The sequence below is a fragment of the Fragaria vesca genome, linkage group LG6, assembly GCF_000184155.1.
Source record: "Fragaria vesca subsp. vesca linkage group LG6, FraVesHawaii_1.0, whole genome shotgun sequence".
Classification (NCBI taxonomy): Eukaryota; Viridiplantae; Streptophyta; class Magnoliopsida; order Rosales; family Rosaceae; genus Fragaria; species Fragaria vesca.
In genome coordinates, this window is record NC_020496.1 from 5408583 (window position 1) to 5436084 (window position 27502).

Consider the following 27502-nt stretch of genomic DNA (forward strand, 5'->3'; position numbering starts at 1 on the left):
TTCTCTCTCTCTCTCTCTCTCTCTCTCTCTCTCTCTCTCTCTCTCTCTCTACGAGGCCTCGATCATCTACGGAGTAGTAGTCATGTTGTTGTTGAAGTTGGCACAATTAGTCCTCTGTAACAACGAGTTGCTGAAGCCAATCCTCGAGTTCACCAAATCCAGCTGCACTAGGTTATCCTCCATCTGATGTGCCCCAATCACGATCGGAGCTCTAGGGTTCATCCCACCGTTTACCATGGCCAAGCACATAACTCCCGGACGCGCCTGAACTATAGCATTTTGGCCAGATATAGTCCACCTTATCTTCTGCTGGTTGTCCAACACAAGCTCAATGCTAGGCACTTGCGGACCCATCTTGCTATAACTGATGTTGTTTGCATTGAAACACAGCCCGAATGGCGCCACCGAGGTCACCGGCGGCACTCCCGGGAACTGCCTGATGAAGAGCCGAGTGAGGACTGTGAAGATAGACTGATGTAGCATTGTGTATGGAGTTGTGGTGCTGAGTGTGGCTTGGTTAGAACGAAGCCTAGGAGGGAGTGGTACAACAACATTGTTGATTTGGATGGATTGGACGTTCATCATGTACTCTCCTTGTTGACCTATGAATAGTGGGGCGTACATCAGCTGCCTGGACACATCGGTTCCCGGCATCATGTACGTCCCCTCGCCGAAGAAAATGACGCCTTTTTGTCCCGAGCCAGAAGCGAGGCAGAAAGCGATCTTTGGTGGGATGCCAAAATGGGAAGCAAGCTGGGAAGGAAGTGAAATCCTGGAGTGGCCCATCCCACCAATTCCTTGAACGTTTTGGGGTAGTCCTCTTTGCAAAAGTGTAGAAGGTGCGCATGCAAAGAGGAACTGAGGAACTGTGACCATTGGACCTGGCCTCGAGCCTACGGCAGATGGGATCGAGAGCACATCCTCCGCGAGCTCGCCAATGGCACTTTGTTGGGTGACAGGGTTCACAGCCGTGACCGCGCATGCATTGACGTGACAATAGCCAGGTCTAGCCATGGGGAGTCTTGGGGTTCTGGGAGAGCATGTTCGGCACGAGTGGGTGTTGGCTCTAGAGCATTGGGCTGAATGGCAAACAGGGGCATTGAAAGTTGATGACAAGTACTTGTTTTCACAATTGACAGATAAGAACTGCCCGTTTAGGTCGAGAACAAAGGGGAGTTGAACAGGAGGGGTTCTCTTGAAAATCTGGGTCACATGGAGACCGGTAGCACCATCTTTCTGCACCTTGAGAAAGAGGTTGGTTGGCCTGAGGATAGGCGTGGGTGGTCGAGGTCGAGGTCGAGGTTGAGGTTGAGGTCGAGGTCGAGGTCGAGGTTGTGCTGCGGATGACTGATCATCATCCGCAGACACAAAAATAAGATGAATAGATAAAGAGAACAAGAGAAGAAACTGAAGGAAAGAAGCCATGGATAATGGGAAGCAGAAGAGTTGCTATAGGCTATAGCTAGAGAGGAGATGGTTGCAATGGGACTTGGTAATGGAATAGAGAGAAGAGGGTGCAATTTATAGTGTATTATAGATGCATGCAGACATAGCTAAGGTAGTGTGATCATATGGGAAAGTTTTTTGTTCCAGTTTTTGTGACTTTATCTGAGGAGGTTCACGCTTTTCATGCTAAGTTCAGCTAGAGAGGGAAAAAGATGAGCATAATCTGGGTAAGAGAACAAAGAGCTGGTGATTGTGCAGGAGTACTTGGCAGTGAAGAAGAAGAAAGAACAGAAGAGTACGTTTCATCAAAAGCTGTACCAGACATGCATGTATTAGCTGTACAAGCTTGGGTTCTAAGTACCAAACAAAAATCAAATTTGTCATCAGCCTACTTTTGAGTGGTTATTGAGTCATATGGACCTGCGTGGTTTTTGCTTTACACCGGCATTAACATCTGAGCTTATCATCAATATTTTTCTGGGCAAGAAATTGATTGTCATTATCATTCCAAACAAAGTAAATTAATTTCATTTTTCTTCTGACAATCAGAAAATTTATTAGATAAAAGAATATGAGGAAGGGGACTTGAAGACTCCCTTAATTAAGAAGAAACAACAAAACAGAAAGGTAACTAAAATATGAGTAAGGTCAATTATAGCGTATTGCATCGAAGATTAAATTGCGTAACAGGAGTCATCTGATAAGAGACCTTGTAAGAAAAACGTAAAAACTGTAGAAATAAGCCTTAATTGAGCGTGTGTAAATTTTGATCTTGTGAAGCATTTTAACCCACCTTCGTTTTTTTCACTACCTTATTTAAATAATCATCGCTTTGAAGATGAACTTTGGTACTTGCTTACAGATTGGCTTGAAGCTTGTTTTTTTTTTTTTTTTTTAGGTACGTAAGTTAAATGTGCTAAGAGGATTATAAGATAAGAAAGGCTGAATTGTCAAAGTAAAATCATGGCTCTATGCATGTGTTTTCAATTGCGGTAGAAGAAGAAAGGTGATTGGTACGTAACTATATAACATTCAGTCAATTATCTGGACATGATTTGCCAATGAACAACCACGAGGCAGAATGATCGAATTCAACAATTTGTAAGGAATACAATAGATCAACAGCAACTACAGCCAAAAGTGCCACACTCCAATTATATGAACTAATAAAAATCAAGAAATATAAGAGAACTTAATGACTACAAGTAAAATAATAAAATTATACAATCATGAATCATGTCAGGAAAAAAGAATGTAGCAATTCACTTAACACAAAACAAAAAATTATAACTTCCGACTTAAAATCTAGTATTCACCGAAGACGTAGTTGAAAGTATCCCATACATTGGATGGCGGCCTTGGCGGTGAGGGTGTGCCATTGCCACACCTGGGAAAATAGCCGTACTCATAATATTCCATTACTGGTTCATCATTAATTATGGCTAATTGATTTTCACCTCGACCTCGACCTCCTACACCTTCACTTTCTTCTTTCTCTTCTTCTTTTCCTTCTTCTTCAGAATCTTCACTATCTTGGTAGCCGCATCTGGTGTTGTTGCTTTCATTACTCTCCTCGTACGTATTTTCATGGCACTTGTCATCTTCGATTTCCTCAACTTCAATGGCTGGATCATCTCTTAGTACTCTAGCACCACCACGACGGTGTTTCTTTCCTTTACTTCCGGTGAAAAACCTCTTTACTTTAGCCATTATTCCTTGTGCCTTTTGTCTGGTACTGTGGGATTTTCGATATACCTCATCATAAGCACCCAAATTAAACCTAACAGATTTCTGATCATTGCAATGCACCATGCTTGTGCTACTAGATCTTCGGATGACTGATTTAACTGGTGCTTCGTGGTCATTACCGTTTCGAGACATGTTTCTCCTTCTGCTGTTCTCCATGGACATGTATTCTTGATCACTGGGCTTGAATATTGTAGAAGAAAATCAGATCTAGCTGTGTGAAAGAGAGAACACCGAGGTTCGTTATTTATAGACAGTAATCGACAGGTTTCCTCAACCTGCAAGGTATACTGAGCAATACTACTTTTGGTAAGTAGCTTTTAACTTACCCAAATATCCTAGGAAACCTTAGCAAAGTCGATCGATCGATCCCCTTATTGAACTAGGATCCCTAATTTTACTTGTTTCGATCAGGAAATTAACAGCAAATAATTAACTAACCAGATTACTGATCGATGCATGTCCGCTTGTAATAATTAACCTGGTATATATGTACATTGTTTTTTTTTTATTATTGAAAGGTTAAAACACTAACGTCAACGGGGCACTTGCATGGATAAAACTTAGGCATGTCATGTCACGCATGCGTGGATAGATTGAGTAATGAGCAATAGAGCATTTTTAGTGTTGATCGAAGCTAAGAATCCTCGTTACAAGTAACTTGAACAAGAACACACAAAACTACAATAAATATCGATGACGTACTGTTCAAATGTTCTACCAAGTAACTTGAAATACTAGTACCGCAAACTTAATTAGATTTGTAACTTTCACATGATGCTGCAACCCCCGTCGGCCGTCGGTTCATCACTAAAAAGGGATATGTATGCTGGTTGTCGACCATAATATCCAGCCTCCATTTGATCCCTTTGACTCATTGGATGCATGTTGGTATGGTACGTCTGGCCATAATCAGTCGTCTCTGTGTGACCCCTGGGATACTGACCCCTCTGGTCATTCTGGTCATACACAGGAATCTCACCCCTTGAATATTGACCGATCTGACCCATCTGGTTTGACTCATTCCTTGTCAAATCTCTTGTTCCTCCTAGTTTGATCTCTTTGCCTTTGCCACCTTGTCCCATTATACCTTTTCCCTTGCTGTTTGCCTCTGGATGTTGTTCTTGTTTTTGTTGCTGGTTGTGGTGGTGGTGGTGCTTAGCCTTTGTTTGGTCCTTTCCACCATCCTTTTCAGATTTGTTGTTGACATTTCGGTTCATTCCTCCTAATATGATCTCTTTGCGTTGTTGGTTGCCTTTGCCGCCTTCTCCCATTGTACCTTTTCCCTTGCTATTTGCATCTGGATGTTGTTTTTGTTTTTGTTGTTGTTGGTGGTGGTGGTGACTGGTGATTAACCTCGGGTTGGTTCTTTCCACCATCCTTTTCAGATTTGTTGTTGGCGTTGTTCGCATTGTTGTTTCTAATCGACAAGTGCTCCGAATGGTCATTGAGTTGGGCTACATGACTAGATGTGCCTTCTTTCTTTTTCGACGTCCAGAAACAGCAGCAGAATGTGGTATCATTTGAAGGATCCTGCTTCTTTGTGAACTCTAGAAAAACCACCTTCAGCTCCTCCAGCTTGGTTTCGTCTACATCATCTATGATCTCCAATGTCCCACTCCGCAGATCAAAATTTGAACGTCGAAGACCTACATAAACACCATGCCTATTTTAGTCTAATTAGTTGAAAAAGATCGACGATTATATCAAACACCCTTTTGGAAATTAAAATTCAAACATTATATCAGACTAATTGTTTTTCCTTTTTTCTTCTTGTATTTCAAAAATAATGTGCGTATAGGTAGAACTTGGAACATACCATAGTTGTCTCGGATATGCTTCTGGAATTCTGGTATTGTTTTTCTGAATTTACGTTGACAGCCGTAACATGCACAGTTCACTTGGAGAGGAACCTTCTGCGAGTATAAACGATATGCGAGTTAATTAAGCAACAAAAACAGAGATATATATAAACATACATACTAAACGTAAAAGTAGGTTGAAGAACATAATGTACATACCGGTGGCTGCCTCATGATTCTTGATATGCAAGCAACTGAGCTGAGAGAAGTATTTGAGTCGTCTAACAGCTGGGAGCAACCGAACTTGAGTTAGAGTGGCTAGGACTGGGGTTCGGGGTATATATAAAGAAGCTCAAGAAGTACGGTTTATTTATATTCCTGATTATGAACTATCTTGCTGAACAAGGTTTGTTTCCCAAAGTTACCGGAAGATGCCATACATGGATGATGTACAAGATTTATTTGTTCAATAGGGTAAGCTTAATTTTTGAGGTAAATTTTTTAGAGTAAATGACACTTTAGTACTAATTTTAAAGGTATATTGCCCATTTCAATGAAAATCTCTTTACCAACCTCATTCCAATGAATTATAATAAAAAGATGTCATTACCCTTGACCTCATGTAACTCTCTTTCTCTGTTTCTCACTTTCTCCTCTCTTTATCCCGATCAAAAACTCTCTCTCTCTCTCTCTCTCTCTCTCTCTCTCTCTCTCTCTCTCTCTCTCTCTCTCTCTCTCTCTCTCTCTCTCTCTCTCTCTCTCAGATCCGTCACCGGAAATGATAAAAGTCGGAGAAGCAAAACCTGAGAGGAATCGGGGGAGAATACATGAGAGAAGCCATCGTAGACCTCAGATTTGAGCCGATTAGGCTCCTGCAAGGCTAGAGGCGACGACACCGTCACCGATCGAGCACTATTCACCTTGACACAGACCTCGGCGCTAGGGCTTTTCTTCTTCTTCTGTTGCTCTCTCGCCGCATTTCTAGGGTTTTGCGGCCACACGTTCTTGGATCTAGCCTTCGAATCTCCGGCGACGCCGCTCCTTTTGTCCGACAGCTTCAGCAGAGGTCGAATTCGGAGGAAAACTCAAAAATTCTCCAGGTCGGGTTTCGAGTTGGATATGTCCATGGAGAGGATCTCTTCCGTCGGGAAAGGGACTTTAGGCACAGTACATGATGGAGTTGGAATTCCGACGGCTGTGGTTGCCAGAGTAGTTAACGGCCTCGCTCTACGGTGAGGGTTACGCCGCACCGTCACCGTGGATGGACACTGCTCCAGGATTGCGGGGTCCATAGTTTTGGCGCCGGGTTCGGTGGAGAAGGCCGGTAGCCATATAAACTAGGTGTAAAAGTTTACTAGGGGTAGTAAACTTTATTTTTTCGTCATGAAAGTTGATTTTTCTCTTTTTCAATGTGAATCATGACATTGAAGCTACTGTTTTGCAAGTTTACTACCCCTAGTAAACTTTTACTAGGGGTAGTAAACTTCATTTTTTCGCATCTAAGTTGATTTTTCTCCTTTTCAATGTGAATTATGGCATTGGAGCTACTGTTTTGCAAGTTTACTACCCCCAGTAAAAGTTTAATAGGGGTAGTAAACTTCATTTTTTTGCCGGTATGCTTCCGGCAAGATCCGGTGACATTTTTTTCAAAAAAATACAGTGAGACTCTGACGTCTCTGGCGATTTTCCGATCACCATCAATTTTCCGACGACAGGTGACTGGAATCCGGAGGCCAGTGTCCGGTGTTCGGCGACCGGAATCCGGTGACCGGCGACCGGTGCCGGTGTCCGGTGTCCGGTGTGCTTCCGGGAAAGTCTTTCCTTTTTATTTTTATTTTTTCTCTTTAAATAAAGGTTAAAGGTAAAAAAGTCTTTTAAAATATTATTTTATTATATTTTAATAAAGATTTGTGTATTTGGGCTTAAAATAAGTACCTCGTATTCAAATGGGCTAATAAAAAAGATTATCATTAAAATGGGATTTGACTTTTTCTATTTTGTGCAAATGGTCTTTTTCCTAATTTTTTACAACTTGTACATCATGGGAGAAATAAAAGTCTCTGTAAGGTTTTTGTTTTCGTATACATATAGGTAAAAAAAAATATAAAAAATAAAAAATAAAAAATCATAGCAGGTTAGACCGCTAGGTCAACCCGCTTTTATTTTCACGTTTTGTCTTTGGTTTTGTTTATGAACTCAGATTCAGGAATTCAGAACGTCAAAACTCGACGAAGAAATTGCAGTGGCATACGATTGCAATAGGTTTGGAATACCGACGAATTGGAATCGGCAGTAGCCTTCTTTTGATTTTCGGTTTTCTGTTATTGATCGTTGCAGTTACGTTTGATAAGGATTCCTTTGCCTTCATAGTCCTATGTCAAGGGAATTTTGTTACCGGGTTTTAGGCGTAAGTCATATGTAGCCACTTAATCTGGTTGATTTCTCATTGTATTATTGCTTTTCCATCCATTATGGAAAAAGGTATTGGAATCTTCAGGTTCGCAAAATTTCTTTAGTTAATCAGTCTCTTCTCATTTGCATATGCATATGAACCCTATAGTAGTAGGCTGCTGATTCTCAGTAAATTGACTGAATTCAGATGAATGAAAACATACTTTTTCATGGAAGAATACTTTATACACACATACACATTCAGGGTTTCATGAAAACATGATCGAAATATATAGTTAAGTATAAAGAATTGAATTCATGTAACTTTAGAGCTAGCTACAACTTGCAATTTTACTCGGACCTTCTCCTCTTGCTTCTGCCTCCCTCTGAGTCGCATAATTCAAGACTCCGTTTCATGATGTCAGTGGGTGGATTGAGTAAGTTTTTCAAATCTTCCTCGTACAACAATCGGGCTCCACACCTCTTCACAAAATTCAAGCATGGAATACGAGGACGTCTCCAAGAATGATGACAATACGCGTCGAATGAGAACGTACAGCTTGTGGTCTCTTGGATTAGACCACGAGGCATAAAAGACACCCAAAGATGATCTCCCATCATATGCCTCAGATCTGTCAGGCGATAAATGTGTTTAAGTACCCCAGGTGATAGATCTTCAATTAAGAAATCATTACACTCAAGAGTGTGAGGTTCTATTTGATCGGCAAAAACAACACAAAACACAATGCCCATCCACTCTGATTTACAATTTTTCCGATCCGGAGGCAGGTCCATAGTCAATGAGCCTCCCTCGCTTCGAATATCAAACAACTCTGAGATTATACTTCCAGGACTTACAATATCAAATGAGAAAAAGTTCGGAGAGATTCCCTACACCAAAAGAACAATTATGCATGTTCAATGAGGATTTAGAAGATATAGTCACAGAGAGAGAGAGAGAGAGAGAGAGAGAGAGAGGACATACAAATATGAGTGATCGATGTAACATACCTGAGCAGCCAATCTCCTTAGCATTGAAAATATTCCATCGTCAATCAATCCAAAGCAATTCACAGTTCTTAAACGAAAGAAAGCCAAATTGGAGGATGTGCCCTGCTGTGATGGTTCTGACAACTTTTTTAAGGAATCACAATCATCTGCCCACACTTCTAGATCCCTATTCGATGGGAGATTCGGTAATTGTTGAAGCCTTTTGCACCCCCTCAAATCTATAAAACGAAGCTTAGAAAGGCATTTAATGCTTGCAGGAAGAGTAATAAAATCATTTCCACCAAGATGCAACTTATGTAGAGATGGAAAGCAGTAGCCAATATCATCGGGGAGTACTCCTTGTCTAAGGTGACAATCAGTTGGATATAAATACCTCAAAGACGGTAAAGCCCTTGGAGATGGCAACGAAGGCTCTAGACTCTTTCTTCTAAATAAGGAGCCAAGCTTACTTCTCATAGACGGTTTCAAACACTCTGTCTTCCTTGTATTTCCTACAAGTTTCTTCAATTTTGGGCATCCTGACATATAGAGATGTTTAAGAGACTTCAGTTTCAAAATTGATGTACTCGGTATACTCTTGAGACTTTTGCTATCATCAATATCCAAACACTCAAGACCAACCAGATGTTCAATTGATGAAGGTAGTTCCTCACTAGCAGTATTGGGCATGTACAGGTCAGACAACTTTTCCATCCCTTCTCCAAATTCTGGAATCTTTAGTTTTGAGCAGTAGGAAAGGTCAAGAAACTCGAGGGAATCCATTTCAATCTTACTTGGGAAGCTCTTAACGTTTTTGCATCCTTGGAGTATCAACCGCTTAAGTTTTTTGTGCACTGCAATGGATGAATGGACCTCAACTAAACCTTCACAATATTTAAGATCCAAGTCCTCAAGATCCGCCATACCTGTGAAATCTGGGGACTTCTTCAAATATTTGGAGACACTAAGATCCATACGTTTCAATTTAGGCAAGTCCTGTACAATGCATGGAACAAATAATTACCTTCGGAAAATTTAAGATACTATTTTGAAGTAGAAAACATGATCAACATTGTTACGAGTCTTCCATCCCAAAGCTCAACGAGTTGGCTATTCCACATTTTAAGTTCAACAAGTAAATTTGGTCTGAAACATGCTGGAAGAGACTTGGAAGGATACCAACTCCATCTGAGTATTATCAAAGAATTTGGGAGGAATTTAGGGCCTGAACTAACTATTAAATTATCAAATTCAAGAAACATAAGTTTGAGCATCTTAGAGAAGCATTCAAAATTCCAGTTGGAATCTGCCTCTTCTAATTCTGATAGGCTCAAGCGGATGCCTTTGATTGCTTCTGTTCCCTGTATATTAATTCAGAATAAAGAAAAAGTTAATTCCACACAGGGTCTAAGATATATATATATATATATATATCATACTTAAACGAAATATACTTGTAAATTGGGCTATCTATATAATTTCTTACCGTATTAGTCGTGAATACATGAAAGATGTCATTACGATGCAACAAACGGCTGCGAAGACCAGGCTCTTCACGAGAGTCTGGAATTTCTTGACGAACAATTTCCTCTGCCATATCTTGTATCAAACCATGCATCCCAACATTGTTGTACATATCAATAGTCACTAGAGATTTCTCAATGAGAACATCTATCCCATAACGACCACTAAGGCCACAGCTCTTTAGTAATTCAATAACTCGGGCCTTCGTAATCCCCCTGTGGAAGAATGCAACATCCAAAAAACTGTTTTTCTCCATGTAATCTAGTGCATCATAACTTATTTTGAGTGAATTAAAAACCTTTGCATCAGAGCCTTTCTTTAGTCTGTCCCAAGCACTTTCCCATGTCTCTAGATCTCTATTGTACAAAGAACTTCCAACGATTTTAAGAGCTAAGGGAAGCCCTTCCACATCATCTATGAAACACTTGGACAACTCTGAAAATCCTTCCTCAGGCAGATCTTTTTTCAAGGCATTTTGACAAAATAGCTCAAGAGCTTCACAGTCATTTAGCCCTAATAGCTTAAATGATATTTCTATGTCATTCTCAATGAGCACACGTTCATATCTAGTTGTTACAATGATTCTGCTCCCCTCTCCAAACCAAGATTTATGTCCGGCCAACTTTTTTAGGAGGTCACAGCAATCAACATCATCAACAACAACAAGAACCTTTTTATTAGACATGCATTTCCTAAATAAAAGGGTTCCTTTGTACTCATCCCAAACTTGCAAAACATTTTCCTTCAAGACTGGGAAAAGAACCTGTTTCTGAAGATTCACTAGTTGACCGTGAGACTTCCTGACATCAACAAGAAACTCAGCCACTTCAAAATGATGCAAAATTTTCTCGTACACTAGCTTAGCAAGGGTGGTCTTACCCACTCCACCCATACCCCATATACCTATAAATCGAACATCTTTTTCCTCGAGAGCTAAAAGCAAACCCATTTGCCCAAGTCTAAAATCCATTCCGACTAACTTTTCTTTGGAATTAGGCAATGTGATCGTAGGACGTAATTTCTCCCACACACTCTTCACAATGACATCTGTAAGCTCACGTTCTAAAGTTTCAGCCTTCAATCTTCAAAATTCACAATCTCCAAAAGTCCCAGCAACCTTCAATTTTCTTCATCACTCACATCCCCTCCACCTATCACCATTGTCCCAAGTAGTGCAAAACAAACATAAGAAATATGTTAGCCAACATACCCTTCAAGTTATATGCAACACTTGCAAATTAATGCAGCACATCAAGGAAAAAAAAAAACAAGTAACTTACCAATTTCTAGGTTTTCCAAATTAATGCCCTTCCATAATCTACAAAACACAAAAACCCTAAATCAATTTCCAAACCTTAATTCAATTTGAACGAAACTCTAATTCATCTTTCAAAGAAAGAATAAGAGAAGATTCAGAAGATAGTGAGAGAGAAGCGAGATACCTATAGGCGAACGAGATAGCGAGAGCGCGGTGAACTGGTGATGGCAGAACGAGATAGCAAGAGACCTATAAGCTATAGCTTCGATGGTTTCACTGTTTCAGACTTTGCATCTCTCAGAATTTGGATTTGGGAGAGAGGTAGAGACCGTAGAGTGAGGGGAGAAGAAAAGTCAAGAAAGAGATGCGGCTAGGGTTAAAAGACATGGATATATCTCTGACTTTCCCTCTATATATACACCTACATATTATAATATATCTTATATAAATCTCTACCATTAGAAGCGGGTCGGTCGGTTTGAAAGCGGGCGGTTTTATACTTGGAACTGCAACTGCACCGGGTCAAACAGGGTCAGTGCGGTGTGTGAGCAAAACTACGTTGTTTTGCCCAAATTTGGTTAACCGCACCTAATATTTCGGTGTAGTGTGGGCGGTGACTGCATTTCAGGCTCAATACGTCCAAGCCTAGTAATCGTCACGCATATTTGCCGATCTATGACCAATGGAATGACGGCAAAAATGGGCCGATGTGGTGGGTGAGGAACAACTTATGAAGGTGAATTGAATGATGGGTAAAAGTCAGATAAAAAAAATAAAAAAGAGTCTAAATCATTTCATTCGATGGATTCGAATTTATTCAACCAATTCATTGATTAGCATTTACTATAACATGAATCTTCCTATGTGTTTAAGGAAATTATGTTTCTGTCATTCTGTTATATCATTCTGTTATGTGTCTTGCCCTAATTCATGTAAAATTAGTTAATCTGTTTCCTTATTAGAATAGGTTACAGTATTGATAGAACGTCTAGGTCATTCAAGAGACTCTATGTAATGCCTATAAATAGACATTTCTATCAATGAATGAGTAGACTGTTATTGTTGCTATATTCTCTCCTACAACACGTTATCAGGCACTCTGCTCTAACCTTGAGCAACCCTAGAAACAGGAAAAAAAACCCTAATTTTATTTATTGCCGTTTGTGCGTCTCTATCATCGGTCTTCCCACTGCATCATCGTGCGCATAATCACACGTCAATCATTTCAACCTCATTTTTTGCGTACGTAGAAGCAAGGCCACCCCTCAATTCAAGTTCACCACCAAAGTAGCTCCATATGAGGAACACGAGACCCATTCTTGTTCGTTGATTGGTTGTTGCTAACGTATACCTCTTGTTCGTTGATTGGTTGTTGCTAACGTATACCTGAGCCTCTTATGTGACTGGGAGGTGCCTCTCTAACGGAACTGTGTGCGAGACAACAACTTTATACCAGAGCAAAACAACAGCAAGAAAGCCAAGCTTTTTACTGTTATGTTGAAGTGTAAACAAACCGAATATTGAATGGAACTATTTGAGTGACCAAAGAACAATAAAGAAAAGTAGAACATGAGGACACAAAATTTATAGTGGTTCACCCAATTAATGTGATTGAGCTACGTCCACTTTCGAAGCTTGCGAGAAAATTCCACTATGACAATTGGAGAGAATACATTACTCTCAACCCCAAAAACCCCCAATCTTCTCTATTGGTAGAAAACAAAAAAGCTACTGTATAGGCTAAGGGTTTCGCTCGCACACCAAATTGATGGTGGCAGCCCTATATGTATCTTACTCTATTATCTAGTAAGACTAGGTCAAACACATATACATATGTTCTCAAGAGCATCTCCAGTAATGGTTGATAAAATAGTTGATAAATTTGGATAAAATTTATATTTATCAATTCATTTTGAAAATTGTGTTCCAGCAGAGTAGTTATTAGAGAAAACTTAACTATTCATTGATAAATTTATCAATTTTGCTTATCAATTTTTAAATTTGTCAACTTTTTAAGTATACTCCTCACACCACCGAACCACAAATTCCCCATCTTCACCCTCTCATCACCTCAAGACCACTCCATCATATCTCATCCTCACTTCACCTCTTATCACCAAGCCACCTCTCCTCAACACCATATCAAATCACCTCATCCTCATTTCCATCACCTCAAGACTACTCCCCTCAAGACTACTCTCCTCAAGACCATCTATATTTGAGATTTGGGTAAAGCGGGAAGCTATAAATCAAGCCTTGGCGCAATTGCTCAGTAGCAATTTATGGCTTGTTCTTGTTACATCTCATTCCTCTTCACCTTTACCTCTTTAATTTGATGTATTTTGTTATTAATTTGTTGATGGGTTGTAAAAAAAAATTCATTTAAAAATTGACAAATCTCTAAATTTTTTCAACGCTGATGGGCCTAAGAAACAATTGCCCACGTCGCCTTCTTAAATTTGGGTTTGGTCCAATGATTAATTAAGCCAATAATCTATAAATCTCCATCTTGGCATAATTGATGCAAATCCTTCGTAGAGTAGTTGTGAATATACATGTTTCCCAATATATGAGTTGTAGTCTAGTTATGATTTCACAATATCAATGTCAAGTTGATAAGTTCGAAAGGTAAACTGAACATTTGGTTATTAACATTGTTTTGTGATTTTCTGGAAATCGTAATGTGCAGTACTGTAATCTTAGATGCAGAACAACATTACATTTAGTCTCTAGATTCTTATTTTGATGCATTGAAAGTTTTCTCTATCCAAAGATGTTGATTGTTTCTTTGAATAACTGGAATCTACTGATATAGTATAATGAGAAGCTTTAAAGTGTTATGTCTGCTGCCACAAAGGTATTGCTTAGCACTATATTCAGATATGTGATTTTATTTTGTTTTGCTTATGCTATTGAAGCTTGTAAACTATATTGGCTGGTTTCTTGCTTTATTTTGAACTTTCAAGAGATTGTTACAATGGGATCGTTCTACATTGTTCAACTGTTCCTTCAGCATTATCTGATCCCCTTGCTTTGCTGCATACTTACTTGTTTGCTGTTTTGGGAGCTTTAAAATTAATCTTCAATATATTCATAATCATTCTTACTGGTAAAGCCTTGATAGGTTTCAAAAGGTGATGCACCAGAGTGTTTAAATGAAGAACATAATTCAGGTTAAGTTTGTATACAGAAACACAAAAGAGACATGAATATTGGTACGATCTTTCTATTTCCGCTGTGCTATATATCAAATCAAATATAAGAATACAGTATCATCTCTTATGTTGTCTACAAGCTCTATATGTCTTTATTGAGCCAAGTGGTTCTTTAATCCTTCGCTCAAGTGAACCTAAACGAAATACAGAAAAGGATCGGATGTACTGAGGAACACAAATGGATAAAGGTTTTCTCATGCTAATGAAGATGTATGCAATAATGCATATGCATTAAATCAGCCAAGGTATGGTTTCGACTCTAAAAACTTGTATTTCAAATATGGGAGTTGTCATACAGAGAAGTATTCACAATATAATTGAAGCATTATAATTTGCAGTATTCTTGGTTTTTAATGATTGTTGAATGCCTGATATGATAACTGTTTTGATTTTCATGGTTGAAGTTTTGTGAGTTGACATATCAGTAAGGCTTTTATGAATTTGATTTGTGTTCCGAGATTAAAAATTTGCTTAATTTAGTATACTGTGGTTTTTACAAAATGCTTGAGTATCAAAATTTATCTCCCTATAGGCAAATACACACAAATTTATCTCCCTGTAGGCACACACACACACACACACACAAATCTGCAGAAAAGAAATAACATACAAATCTCCCTGTATCAAAATCTAACTCACTGAGTTAGAGTTGCTAGGACTGGGGTTTGGGGTATATATAAAGAAGCTCAAGAAGTACGAATTTTTTTTTTTCCTGTTATGAACTATCTTGTTGAACAAGATATGTTTCCCAAGTTGGTTTCTCTTGCCAGATTTGAATCAAAAGTTATAATTTGTGTAATATGGTCAGTTTAATTCTTGAGGTAACTTTGTATCCTCAGAATCTTGATTGCCAAGAAGGCACAAAGAACCGGAAGATGCCATACATGGATGATGAACAAGCTAGTTCTAAAAAAAATACCAAGAACAGCCCCTTCTAAAGCTTCAGCCATCCACCACTTAGGGAAATTTAAACCAAATTGATACAGAGCCTAAGGCCCTAAACCAGTTATAGTTCATATGCAAACCATTCTTTGTGCAAGTGCAGCAGTAGACTAATTAATCACCGAGCACCGGCCAACAATTCCCCATGACCTGTTTCAAATTGATATTCCCGGTGATACTTGCACCAGAAATTATTCTGTTGATTTGAAATTTGGGTGTTGCATGACTAACAGCATTTTAGTGATATTTTTCAATCCCTGGGAACCATTATCCACGCTTAGTACGTCTAGAGGTAACAGAAGATTGTACATGGATAACAACCACAGTTGGAACTTAAATGGTTGAGTCACCGAAGACTTCCTTCAATCTGGGGAAAGTATCACTGATAACCACATTCCCTAGTTCAAGTCTATAAGTACACTAATCGATCACCATGATCTGTTTCTAACTTAAATCTCCTACTGATATTTGCACCTGATCTTGAGCTTCTTATGTATGTTGCCTTCAAAAATACTAGTAACATGCAATCAGTGTCTAATATATGAATGCTCATAGAACCCACATATCTGATCAGTATCTAGAATCGACCTAAAATCGTAGATTTCATTCTCCTTTTCCCCATCCACTAATCAGATGTTGATGGCTTTACCATGATAAAAGTGGCCTCAATGATTTCTAACAGATTGAGATTGCCACTTTTAGCTATAGTACATCCCACCAAATTGATACAACTATGACATTTTAAAATCCAACATCCGAAACAGATATCGCTATACATATTATCAGCTGATCCTGGTCAGTTATTTCAATTTCAAATCACCTATCATGAGTTGACTAACTTATAATATGAAATGCTCCTAAGCCCACAGAATTAATCAGGTTAAAGAATGGTCTATCTTCCTAAGTTTTCCAACCTGATTCTGCTTTCTACCACTGAGCTATCAGGTGGTCACTTGGGAGAAACGCAAGTCAAAAGTGGACTAAATGATTTTCCCACAGATAGAGATCGTTGCTTAAAATACCCCAAAGTTGAATCCCACACATAATGCATCATCGAGTAAAGTGCTCTGATGCCTACTCTTCTCAATTCTGCAGCCCCATACATAATAAACATAAAGAGAAGTAAACACTATCTGACATTGACTTCATAATCTCCAACACTATTCACAGGCTAACCAAATTGATTAGAAAATGCATCAAGGGGTTTCCCAATGAGATGAGAATTAAGAAGGAAGTTTATCATCAGTAATAGTACATCAGTAATAGTACCACAACGGGCAAAATTTACCCATGAATTACCTACTAACATAAGCAATGGGACACTTGCCAAACATTGCATTTACTATCAAATATCAGACAAAAATCATAACATCATACCACCACATGGCACTGCCCTACTACTACTAATACCACATGATCCGAATTCTACTACTTACTACTATTACTACTAGTTTCACATGATGGTACAACTATTGGCATTTTCATCGCTAAAATAGTTGGTGTAAGGCTCGGTTGGCCCTGCCGATGGCATTGGCTGATGAGGCATGTAGTTCATATGTGGCTGTGGCCGCGCATACAACATGGATTGATACATATCATTCCCACTAGCCATTTGGGGCTGCTGTTGCTGGTTCATCATCATTGCCATATACTGCTGATGCTGGAGCTGCTGCTGTTGTTGTTGAGTATATGGGTTTCCTGCATTCCCCATTCCTTGGTAATAGCCCGCACCACCACCACCGCCACCACGGCTCATCATCCCCGGCGCAGGCAGTCCTTGTACTGCAGGCACATTGCCCATCTGACCCATATTACCCATTGGATAGTTACCCATCTGACCCATACTCTCACCTCCGCGGCCCATTTGCCCCATTTGCCCCATAGGCCTCATCTGCCCCATCTGGCCCATATTGCCCATTTGACCCATTTGGCCCATATGCCCCATCTGACCCGCCTGGCCCATATGCCCCTTTTGACCCATTTGATGCACATCTCCACCATTGCCACCACCACCTTTGCCTCCCTTGCTTCCCTTGCCTTCTTTGCTTTCCTTGCTTTCTTTACCTTCTTTGCCACCTTTGCCTCCTTTCTTGTAATTCATGATTTCAATTTCATCAAAATCATCAAACATGTCACCTCCTTTCTTACTTCCCTTCCCACCCTTGCTGTTTCCATCACTCTCTTTTTTACTGGTGCTCCTGCTAAGCCACCCAAGCAACCCACCTTTTTTACCCTCACTTTTGTCTTTACCTTCTTTACCTCCCTTACCATCTTTACCACCCTTGCTCTTTTTCTTACTCTTGCTCTTTTCATCATCACCTCCACCTTTACCTTTCTTTTTTCCTCCCTTCCCATCTTTGCCCTCCTTCTCCTTATTTCCACCCATACCCTTCATCCCTTGCACAGGGAAATCAATAACCTCACCCTTCTTGGCAGACCCTCCCCCACCACCGCCACCCCCACCACCTAACTTCTTGCCGCCCATAGCATTCATATTCACCATCCCACCCGGCCCATGTGGCCCATGTCCATTATTACCCATCACAGGCATCACCATCTTACCATAAGGCCCTTGTTGCCCATTTGCACCCATACCAGGCATCATCATCACCTTGTTGGGATGTACCTGATGGCCATGGTTAAGCTCCTCCTCTTCCTCATCATCATCATAATCTTCATCATCAAACTCATCATCATCATAATCTTCATCATCAAACTCATCATCAAACTCACCATCACTAAACTCCTCCTCAGCAGGCAGATTAAACTTCACAGACTTGTTCTGCTCCTTCATTGGCATCATCACCTTAGCCCCCTTCATCATCTGCTGTTGCTGCTGAATTTGTTGCTGCTGAATTTGCTGCTGGACATTAATACCCTTCTGTTGGTCCTTCCCACCACCACCACCACCACCCTTCTGAGCTTTGCTGTTACCATTGTCTTTTCCACCCTTTCCATGATTCCCCATTGACATGTTCTTGAACTGGTTGGGGTTGAACTGCTGAGCTTGGTTAGAATTACCCTTCTGTCCTCCTCCACCTCCACCTCCACCCCAAAGCTCTGCATGTTTCCCATTCTTTTCAAGCTTCTTGATGATGGTGGCTGGATCTACGTTCCCTGTGACAGTCACTTTGCCTTGCTCTGCATCTATACTAGTTGTATACACACCTATACATACCACCAACATATAAATTTAGTTTCAGAAACAACAAACGTAAAAAATTTAACAGATTTGACATTGCACAAGGTGAAAATATTACTGACAAAAGGAGTAAACTTTGGAGTGATTAAGGAACATACCTTCAATTTTCTGCACCAATTTCTTAACTTTCTGCTTACAGCCCTCACAGTGAATGTTCACTCTGAGCACACAGCTCTGCAAGTAACAAACAACCCCAATTTAGCAAACTAAAACAAAGAAGTGAAAGAACCAAAAGTAAAAAACCACAACAGGGGAATAACAACAGTAGCACTATTAAAGTTAACAACTTTGGAAAGAAACGCGGAACAAATGGTTAAGAGGGTGCACCTGAATCTTCATGAACTCTTGCTTGTTCATTTTTCTTTATGAGATTTCAGTCCTTCAGAAATGGGCAAATGGTTTTTGAGAGAGTGAAGCTGGGGAGATATAGAGAGCTAGAGTCGGTTGGGGAGCATATAAAACTAATATTTATCTTTAGCTTTCTTGCTCTGTTGGGTTTGTGATAGGAACACTAGCTTTTTTCAAGTTTTTATATTTTGATAAAAGGGAGTGAGACAGAGAGGGGAAGAGTGTAGTCGGTTACTCTCGCAGCAAGGCATATAAAAATGGCAAAACAACAGCTGGAGGGAGTTTGGCTTTACACGGCTCTCTGTAAATTTTCATGTACAGGGTCCAGAGAACAGGGGCTTAATCTGGGGGACTTAAGGGGAAGTGCTTAGCTTGATTGATGTTTGTTTATAATGGAAGACATGATTAGAGGGTAAAGATTAAGATAGATGAGTTACATATGGGCCCTGTGATGTTCTGGGATCATGAGCCATCATGGTGGTGGGGATGATCACTAGGCTCCAAAGGCTGGCTCTTTTCCAACCATGCTTGATCAATCAGTCAAAATGTCCTTCAATTATAGCATGAGCTTCAATCAATTTGGCTAGTACCTAATTCATGTCCACTCAATGCAAGTGTACAATAAATATTTTGCTCACTTGCATGTGCTTTTCTTTGTTTAAGAGTCCAAATTTGAGGCTCAACGAATTTTGTTACTGCATAATTCATGTATTCAATAGATCTATTAGCTAGTTGCATGTGTTTTTCTTTGCTTAAAGTTCAAATAGGTGGACTTTGGAGTGGAGCATTTCCTGCGTCGCATTTTTTGTTGCAGTTTTAGTCTTGCAAATTTGGTATTCACATGTCTTTTGCAAAAGTATTGAAGTGGAACTGTTGTTAGTTTAATTGGATGGGACTAGTACCTTACATGTACTTTTGTATTGCAACGCTGAACGTTAATGTCATGAAGATATTTTCTTAATGACCTTTGTCTTTTTCATTTGTATCAAGTTTCCATTATCAGATTTATCAGATATTGACATACAAATTAAGAAAAAACATCATAAAGCTGAACTTCTGTTAATGTATGAAATTTTGTTAGATGCAATGTATCAATTCGTAAAGTGACTAGCTCAACACTCGTTAAACTCTCCATTTAGTGCATCAATAATGTAGCGGAAACTTTTTAGGCACCAAACCTAACCCTAAACTTTGTTTTTCTCATTTTAGCTACATGATTTGAGGATTACAACTCAACTTCAGCATAATCCGCACTAATACATCTACAACAATATAGGTTGTTCATTTCTGATTTCTCCTCTCCTTCCTTCACTTATATTTTAGTCCTCCTGGCCTCTTTAGCCTATTGTCAAGTACAGCAAAGTAAGAATCTTTTAAGCCAAGCACGAGATTGGCAGGATCTAATGTCTATAACTCATCCTCATTTCCAGGCTAGTGTTCTCCTCCTCCATTCTTATTTTTTTAAAAGACCTGTCAGTGGCAAATGGTTGTCAGTTTGACTCTATTTGAAATTGAGGAAAATATAGGCCAGGACTAAGGGCACCATTGTCACTCAAAGACTGGCAATGGAAAATCGCCAAAAGCATTTTAAAGCTAACCAGAGAGATCGTCAAGATCTTTCTGTGATGTGAAGAAAAGAAGAGGAGAGGTAGAAGAGAATGATGTCTCTGGGTTTTGAACCCCTTCTTTTGCAACCAAATTATTGGTTGTTTTCGTTAAAAGCCTAACCCCTGAAGAAAATTGTTGTCCTTGGAGTTGTTCTTTATTTCCCATTGGGGTTAAAAAGAAAACCAGAAGAGAAAAAATGTCCCATCAAGGATTTATCATTTTCTTCTTTCTCTGGTAAAAATCCAAAGATGCCTGCAGTGGTGACAAAAAGGAATCCCCCACCACACACCACAAGGTTACAAAAGAATTTCATCCTATTAAAGATGGTTCGTGCCTATCATTGGGTTGCTCAAAATTAAGAACTTTTTAACCTTAATCTTTGACTAGTGAACTTGTTTATCGAGTGGAGAATTGGAGATCAAACAAGAAGAAGGACAAGAGCGATAGTTTATGAGCAAAGAGCTATAGTTTATGGGCGGTTTATGTGATACTGTGTAGTTGTGGTTAAATTATGCATTTCGTTGATCTTACTTTTTTTTGGTTCAAATCTTTAGGGTTTGAACCAAAATATCTAGCCACTATGTTGAACCTCGTGATGAAGTAAAGCAATGGGTACAACAATCCATCCATAAAGAAAACACTTATTGGATCATTCATGCATGTGATTAAAGAATATAGGGATAGCACTTGATCGATGTAGGAGTTGAATGGGTAAAACAATCCATCCATAAAGAAAACACTTACTGGATTCATCCTCATAAAGTATCGAAAGATCAAAATTTGTAAAAACGTAAAAGATGAAATATTAAACATGAAAATAAGATGATGAATTGGTCGATCGGCATCAACAACCATTTTACTCTACCAATCTTAAGTTTTATGATTATTGTGTTCGTTTCAAGTTAATTTTCTTAACTTATTTCATTAATTTTTTATGTTACTAATTTACGGTAAGAATTTATTTTTTATTTTTTATTTTAAGAAAAAACGGATTTATAACCCATTGTATTAATAGTCGTAGCCAGAATGACACCGATACAGACCCCAACGAATTGAGATAATTCACATACCATTACATTGTACATTGTCGCTCATCGACAATGAGCCTAACAAGCCATAATCTAGCCCTACAAAGAGATAGTTTTGCATGAAAACTTTTGTCGTCAAGGAACTTTTGTCGTCAAGTCACTCAATTACGGTACGACAAGAAGTATTCACTATCCAGATGTAAAAAAAACATCATAATCTGCATGTATCAAACCTACCTAGATTTCTAAAAACCTATATAGGAAAATTATCGGAAATAAACTAGTAAAAACTAATTTAAACCCCTAATTAATGGCCCAAAAAATGGGCTTAGAAAATTAGACTTTTACGGTAAGAATTGATATCATAAGACATAAGCAAACCATTAGTCTAGGGTTTGTAACAGAGTTTCTCATAAAATAGTTTAAATCAAATTTCTGAAGTTTCTCTCAGAGACTTCGATTGATCTTGTCTAATTTGTTGATGAACATCACTGGTTATTAGGGTTTGGACGTCTGTATAATCTTTATCTCGCCGTCTAGCTAGCTGGAACCTTATCTTCTCCAGCTCAAGCCACTTCATCTTATCGCTCAGTAACTGAGGCTCAGTTTCAGTCTTGCATGCATCAGATAACCAAACCCTAGGGCATAAACGCCGTGTACCCATTTTCTCATTACTTCCAAACAGATAAAAGATCGCAAATCTTGTGTGAAGTAAAGTCAAGTTAAGCTTGTAGTCTTGTACCGATTCGCACACGAGATTGGATCGATCACTCTGAATTCATCTGTCAAAACTCATCTCTCCCTTTCTTGTTTCACAGATTTGAGAACAGGTTAATCGTCTCCAGCGAAAGCTGGAATCTCAACTGCTTCTTGTATACATACCTCTATGATTATCATGTGCAGAAAGATATTTGGCAGTGGGAAATGGCCAAAAATTATGGGGTTTCTGTTCACCGGTGATGGTTTTCTGAGGAGTACGTAGCTGATCTGGGTCCCTAAGGAACAGAGAGATGGGGTGTCCGGGGGGACAATTAGGTCAGGGATCAGAGGGCAATTTATGGACTCATCTGGTCACAGTGGTTAGGGTTTGGGACCCGAAAAAATTATGGTCAGGTACAGTACTGGTTAAGCTTAATTGGTGTAGAGTCACCCTCTCTGGGAGGTCAGGCTCTTCTTTATGTTTGGATTTGATGTGAGGATACAGTGAAATTATTGGTTTTCACGCGATCACGCATGTTCTGTTTCAAGTGTGTGTACCCCAGTATGATTTCTTTTTTTTCTTCAATCCAAATCTCTTTATTTTTGGTCAGAAAATGAGGCTCCCAAATTGGATGATATCCTTTGACTTTTTTATATAAAGAAAAAGAAATGTATTGGAGTGGGTTTAGGAGATGTTTAGACATTGCTTTGAAGGCTCATTTTGTATAATTCATCAAAAATTCCTCACCCAATTAACGTTTTAGTGATTCTTATTAGAATTAGAATGGTAACTATCTTAATAGTTCGATTTAAGATGTATAAAGTCGGAAGATGATATTATTGGTTAATATATTTTTTTCAACGTATTTGTCCTTTATTTCACCGTACATGACATATAAATTAGTTAACGAGAGAATATGGAAGCTTATGTTTTTATTTATGCCTCATTTTGAAGGGATTTGTGCACACATTTCCTTCTCTCTTCTCTTTCTACAACGAGTGATTATAACTTTTAAATGTGATAGTAATATTGATTAGGGTGGGTCTATTGTCACCCCACAAACTATTTTGATTATCTCACATGTTGTTGATTTATTGAATGACTAATATACCCTAATGTAAAATTACAACAAGGGACAATAAGTTGTTATAAATTATAATTTTTTTTTTAGATAAACACATACTTCATAAACCTTAACCCATAATTTATCATATTCGATCTTTCTATGAGGTCTGAAGAAGACACTAGCATTCAACTGAAGATGAGATGAATTTGTTGTATTTTTTTTCTTTGTTGATGTTTCGTTTATGTCTTTACTCATTATTTCTCATATCAATTTTGTATGTAAATTTTCATGTCTAGTCGCTCACTTATATATATATATATATTCGATTTTTTTTATTGGCGTCAGAGCTTTTTTCAAGTAGTGTTTACAGACATTATGCATCTTGATATTAACATATACCAATAAGTTGTTAAGTTTGAGAGTTTTTTCTTGTTCTTTAATTGAGATTTATACTTTAATGTGATTTTTATTGTTTAGTTTATGATTCCACTTACCCAAATGATATGAATCTTATGGTTTTTTTCAATTTCATTTTGTTTTTGGAATTCAATGGCTATTGGAAGAGGATGATATTGTGTGTATTGCAAATCGGTGAATAAAGTAAATTAAAAATTAAAAATTATATAGCAGGGTAAGAAGAGATCGAATTTATGGTGAACAAAGTAAATATGAAATTAAAAAAAAATATGTAGGGTGAAAAAAGAATTTAGGGTGAACAAAACAAAAATGAGAAAAGAATATTTTAGGTATTATAAATGGGTGAAAAAAGTAGACTTACAATTAAAAATATATAAATAAGGTGTGAAGAGAACGTAAGGTGAACAAAATAGTTTGTGGAGTGATAATTGACGCATCCTATTGATTATTGTCTTTTTTTACCGATCCAATACAGCAGATCTAGTTGGGAAACAACGTAGAACACCGTTGAAAAAGTGACAAGGGAATTATGACCATGCCTTTCATGTAAACTCAAGATGGTATGTAATCAGTAATCCTAAATTTTAAAATGAAATGGTTAACGGTGGTCCGTTTATAAATCATATTTATAACGTAAACATCAATGAAGAGGTACTACACGTACAGCAATCTGTTCATAATCACTCGTGTAGCTAGACTGCTAAAGTAATGTAAGATTAGACCTAAGAGACACAAAATGTACAAGATTCAATAGGGTCAATCGCAGCTACGTGATTAGGTTTTCATTTACAATACACATAACTTGATAAATGAGCTGACTTGTCTAAATCTGCCGGCACTTGATGCCATGAGGAACACCAACAAGTACTGGAGTTGAGCATGCTTCGATCTCCTTGTGCAACGGAAACTAATAGCTATGTAGCTAGCCAGTGAACAGTGACTGATTGCTAATAGCTTGGGCCAGGGTTCTTTGTTGTTCTTAATATACGAGAAAGATAAACAATGGGGTAGTGTGATCGAGAGTGTGAGTGGTCTAGTACGGGGAAGATCAAATCAGAGAAAAATGAGATTTGGAATCCCCAAGAATGAGTAACAAGTATGGTCATAGTCATTATTGATTGGCATGCTAGATCACTATTTTTAAGACTTGGAATCAGAAATCAACGAGTAAAGAGTGAGGCCTCTCGCTTTTGTCCCCTGCTTTGATCTCATAACCCATTCCCTTCAAAACACTTTTCCTTCTTATCTCCTAACTTGTGTCGCACATATTCCCTCCCTTTGTCCTTTGAACTTTCACGGTTCACACACACACACACATGAATAGGAATAGGAATAGGAAAGAGAATAAAGCTACGTTATTGTAAAAGGTTACACTTGTGTGTCTTAAGATATGGATACCCAATAAATTTTGACTTGTTATAGCAGGTTAAAGAAAACTAACACCGTTAACTCTCTGTTAAGTCTCTCTATATCTACAGTTTTTATTAGAAATATCTACCATTCAGATGAGCAAAATCACACAAAAGTAGACTTTCTAGAAATCAAAATAATTCTTGAGACTGTCTATAACTATCATAAGAAACATCTACTACTGTCATGAAAAATATCACAGAAAATGTTGCAAGTCGAAAGACACATTTAACATAAGACACATCTACTGTTTTCATTAGAAAAGTAGACTTTCTACAAATCAAAATTGTTCATGAGATTGAATCAACCCAAGGTAAAATTTACAACTCTACATTTAACATAAGATACATCTACTGTTTTTATTACAAATCTCTACCATTAACATAAACGAAATCAAAGAAAAGTAGACTTTCTAGAAATCAAAATTGTGAGATTGAGATTGAACCAACCGAAAGTAAAATTTTCAAGTCTACATTTAACATAAGACGCGTCTACTATTTTCATTAGAAACGTATACCATTAACATAAGAGAAATCAAAGAAAAGTAGACTTTCTGGAAATCTAAATTGTTCTTTAGATTGAAGCAACCCAAGGTAAAAGATGCAAAGTCAACATTTAACATGAGACACAACTATAATTTTCATGCAAAATCTCTACCATTAACATAAGAGAAATCAAAGAAAAGTAGACTTTCTGGAAATCTAAATTGTTCTTGAGATTGAAGCAAATGAAGGTAAAAGATGCAAAGTCTACATTTAACATAAGACACAACAATTTTTTTATAAGAAATGGCTACCATTAACATAAGAGAAATCAAAGAAAAGTAGACTTTCTGGAAATCTTAATTGTTCTTGAGATTGAACCAACACAAGGTAAAAGATGCAAAGTCTATATTTAACATAAGACACAACTACTTTTTTCATAAAAATGGTTACCATTAACATAAGAGAAATCAAAGAAAAGTAGACTCACTGGAAATCTAAATTGCTCTTGAGATTGAATTAATAATGGAAGGTGAAAGTTGCAAAGTCTACATTTAACATATGACACAACTACTGTTTTCATGAGAAATGTCTACCATTTAGATAGGCAAAATCACAAAAAAGTAGACATTCTGGAAATCAAAATTGTTCTTGAGATTGAATCAATGAATATTCACAAAATAAAAATTGACCGTTTGATGTGATCATTGTAGTGAAACATGACTATGGTATAAAATTCAAATGGATTCAACAATGTTCGGTGCTCAATCAAAGCGGTCAACCCTAATTCATCTTCACTTATCACACGAAAACTATTTTATCTACCTCTTCGTGACCTAGTTTGGTGGATTCTTCAACACAATAAAGTGTCACATAGATGAGACATAACCACCCATTTAAAACTTTGGGGCCGTTTACCACCCGAGGATAGGGCTCTCCTTAGTGAAGCATAAGCGTAAATAAGGTTGACCGCTTCGATCAGGGCCCAAACATTGGCGAATTAAAGTGATTTTTCCACCGTAGCTGTATTTTACTATATCGATCACATCATATTTTACAAGATTTTTGAAAATTTTGCTTCCTCTATATAGTTGGTTCACAAAGTTGTACACTAGCATATAATCTATCAAACAAGTTATATTACTTTAGTAGGCATGTTATGATTTTGTATGACTAAAATTCAAAAATGAAAATTGACCGTATGATGTGATCATTATAGTGAAACATGACTATGGTATAAAATTCAACTGGATTCAACAATGTTCGGGGCTCGATCAAAGCGGTCAACCCTAATTCATATTCACTTATCACACGAAAACTATCTTACCTACCACTTTGTGACCTAGTTTGGTGGATTCTTCAACACAATAAAGTCTCACATAGATAAGATTTAACCACCCATGTAAAAATTTGGAGACATTTACCACCCGAGGATATGGCTCTCCGTAGTGAAGCATAAACGTAAATAGGGTTGACCGCTTCGATTGGGGCCCAAACATTGGCAAATTAAAGTGATTTTTCTACCGTAGCCATATTTTACTATACCGATCACATCCTATTTCATAAGATTTTTGAAAATTTTGCTTCCTCTATATAGTTGGTTCACAAAGTTGTACACTAGCATATAACCTACCAAACAAGTTATACCACATTAGTAGGTACGTTGTGATTCCAATGACTAAAATTCAGACGCAGTTGTGAAGTGGGTCCAGCCAGTGGTCCGTGAAATTTTTCGGTGAATTTTTCTGACACTAGAGCTATTTTCTATGCATTTTTACAGTTTTGAAATGGTGGAAAAAAAGTAAAACTTTAATGACATGGACAGATTAGTGATTTAGGACGAATGAGGTCGCAACATGTGGCAATTAGTGTTGAATTTTCAGAAAAGGAATCCCCCGAAATGGAAACTTACCATTCCTTTTATAGT

At 38.1% G+C, this 27502-nt stretch overlaps 3 protein-coding genes across 3 annotated transcripts; all 3 read right to left on the reverse strand.

Annotated features, from left to right (window-relative positions):
* Positions 1-66: 66 nt before the first annotated feature.
* On the reverse strand, positions 67-1425 carry LOC101300374 (basic 7S globulin-like). The gene has a single exon (XM_004304963.1). The coding sequence runs from the start codon at positions 1423-1425 to the stop codon at positions 67-69; it is 1359 nt and encodes a 452-aa protein (XP_004305011.1).
* Positions 1426-4482: 3057 nt separating this feature from the next.
* LOC101300653 (TMV resistance protein N-like) lies at positions 4483-10869 on the reverse strand. Its single transcript, XM_004304964.1, has 7 exons — positions 9862-10869; positions 9611-9736; positions 8397-9371; positions 8046-8276; positions 5798-6049; positions 5012-5108; positions 4483-4841 (listed from the first exon to the last, which is right to left on the reverse strand). Exons 1-7 carry the CDS (start codon positions 10867-10869, stop codon positions 4483-4485), a joined length of 3048 nt encoding a protein of 1015 aa, XP_004305012.1.
* A 5659-nt stretch (positions 10870-16528) lies between these two features.
* Positions 16529-19166, reverse strand: LOC101301695. The gene is made up of 3 exons (XM_004302399.1): positions 18844-19166; positions 18615-18690; positions 16529-18482 (listed from the first exon to the last, which is right to left on the reverse strand). Exons 1-3 carry the CDS (start codon positions 18871-18873, stop codon positions 16768-16770), a joined length of 1821 nt encoding a protein of 606 aa, XP_004302447.1. The 5' UTR covers positions 18874-19166; the 3' UTR covers positions 16529-16767.
* Positions 19167-27502: the final 8336 nt, after the last annotated feature.

Coding starts and splice junctions, on each gene's coding strand:
- LOC101300374 (XM_004304963.1), bottom strand. CDS start 1,425: ATGGCTTCTTTCCTTCAGTTTCTTCTCTTGTTCTCTTTATCTATTCAT.
- LOC101300653 (XM_004304964.1), bottom strand. CDS start 10,869: ATGGATTTTAGACTTGGGCAAATGGGTTTGCTTTTAGCTCTCGAGGAA. Junction 9,372..9,610: donor TTGAATTTGATAATTTAATA/GTTAGTTCAGGC, acceptor TGCATTGTACAG/GACTTGCCTAAATTGAAACG. Junction 4,842..5,011: donor GCATATCCGAGACAACTATG/GTATGTTCCAAG, acceptor GTGTTTATGTAG/GTCTTCGACGTTCAAATTTT.
- LOC101301695 (XM_004302399.1), bottom strand. CDS start 18,873: ATGAACAAGCAAGAGTTCATGAAGATTCAG. Junction 18,691..18,843: donor AAGAGTTCATGAAGATTCAG/GTGCACCCTCTT, acceptor TGTTACTTGCAG/AGCTGTGTGCTCAGAGTGAA. Junction 18,483..18,614: donor ATTGGTGCAGAAAATTGAAG/GTATGTTCCTTA, acceptor TGGTATGTATAG/GTGTGTATACAACTAGTATA.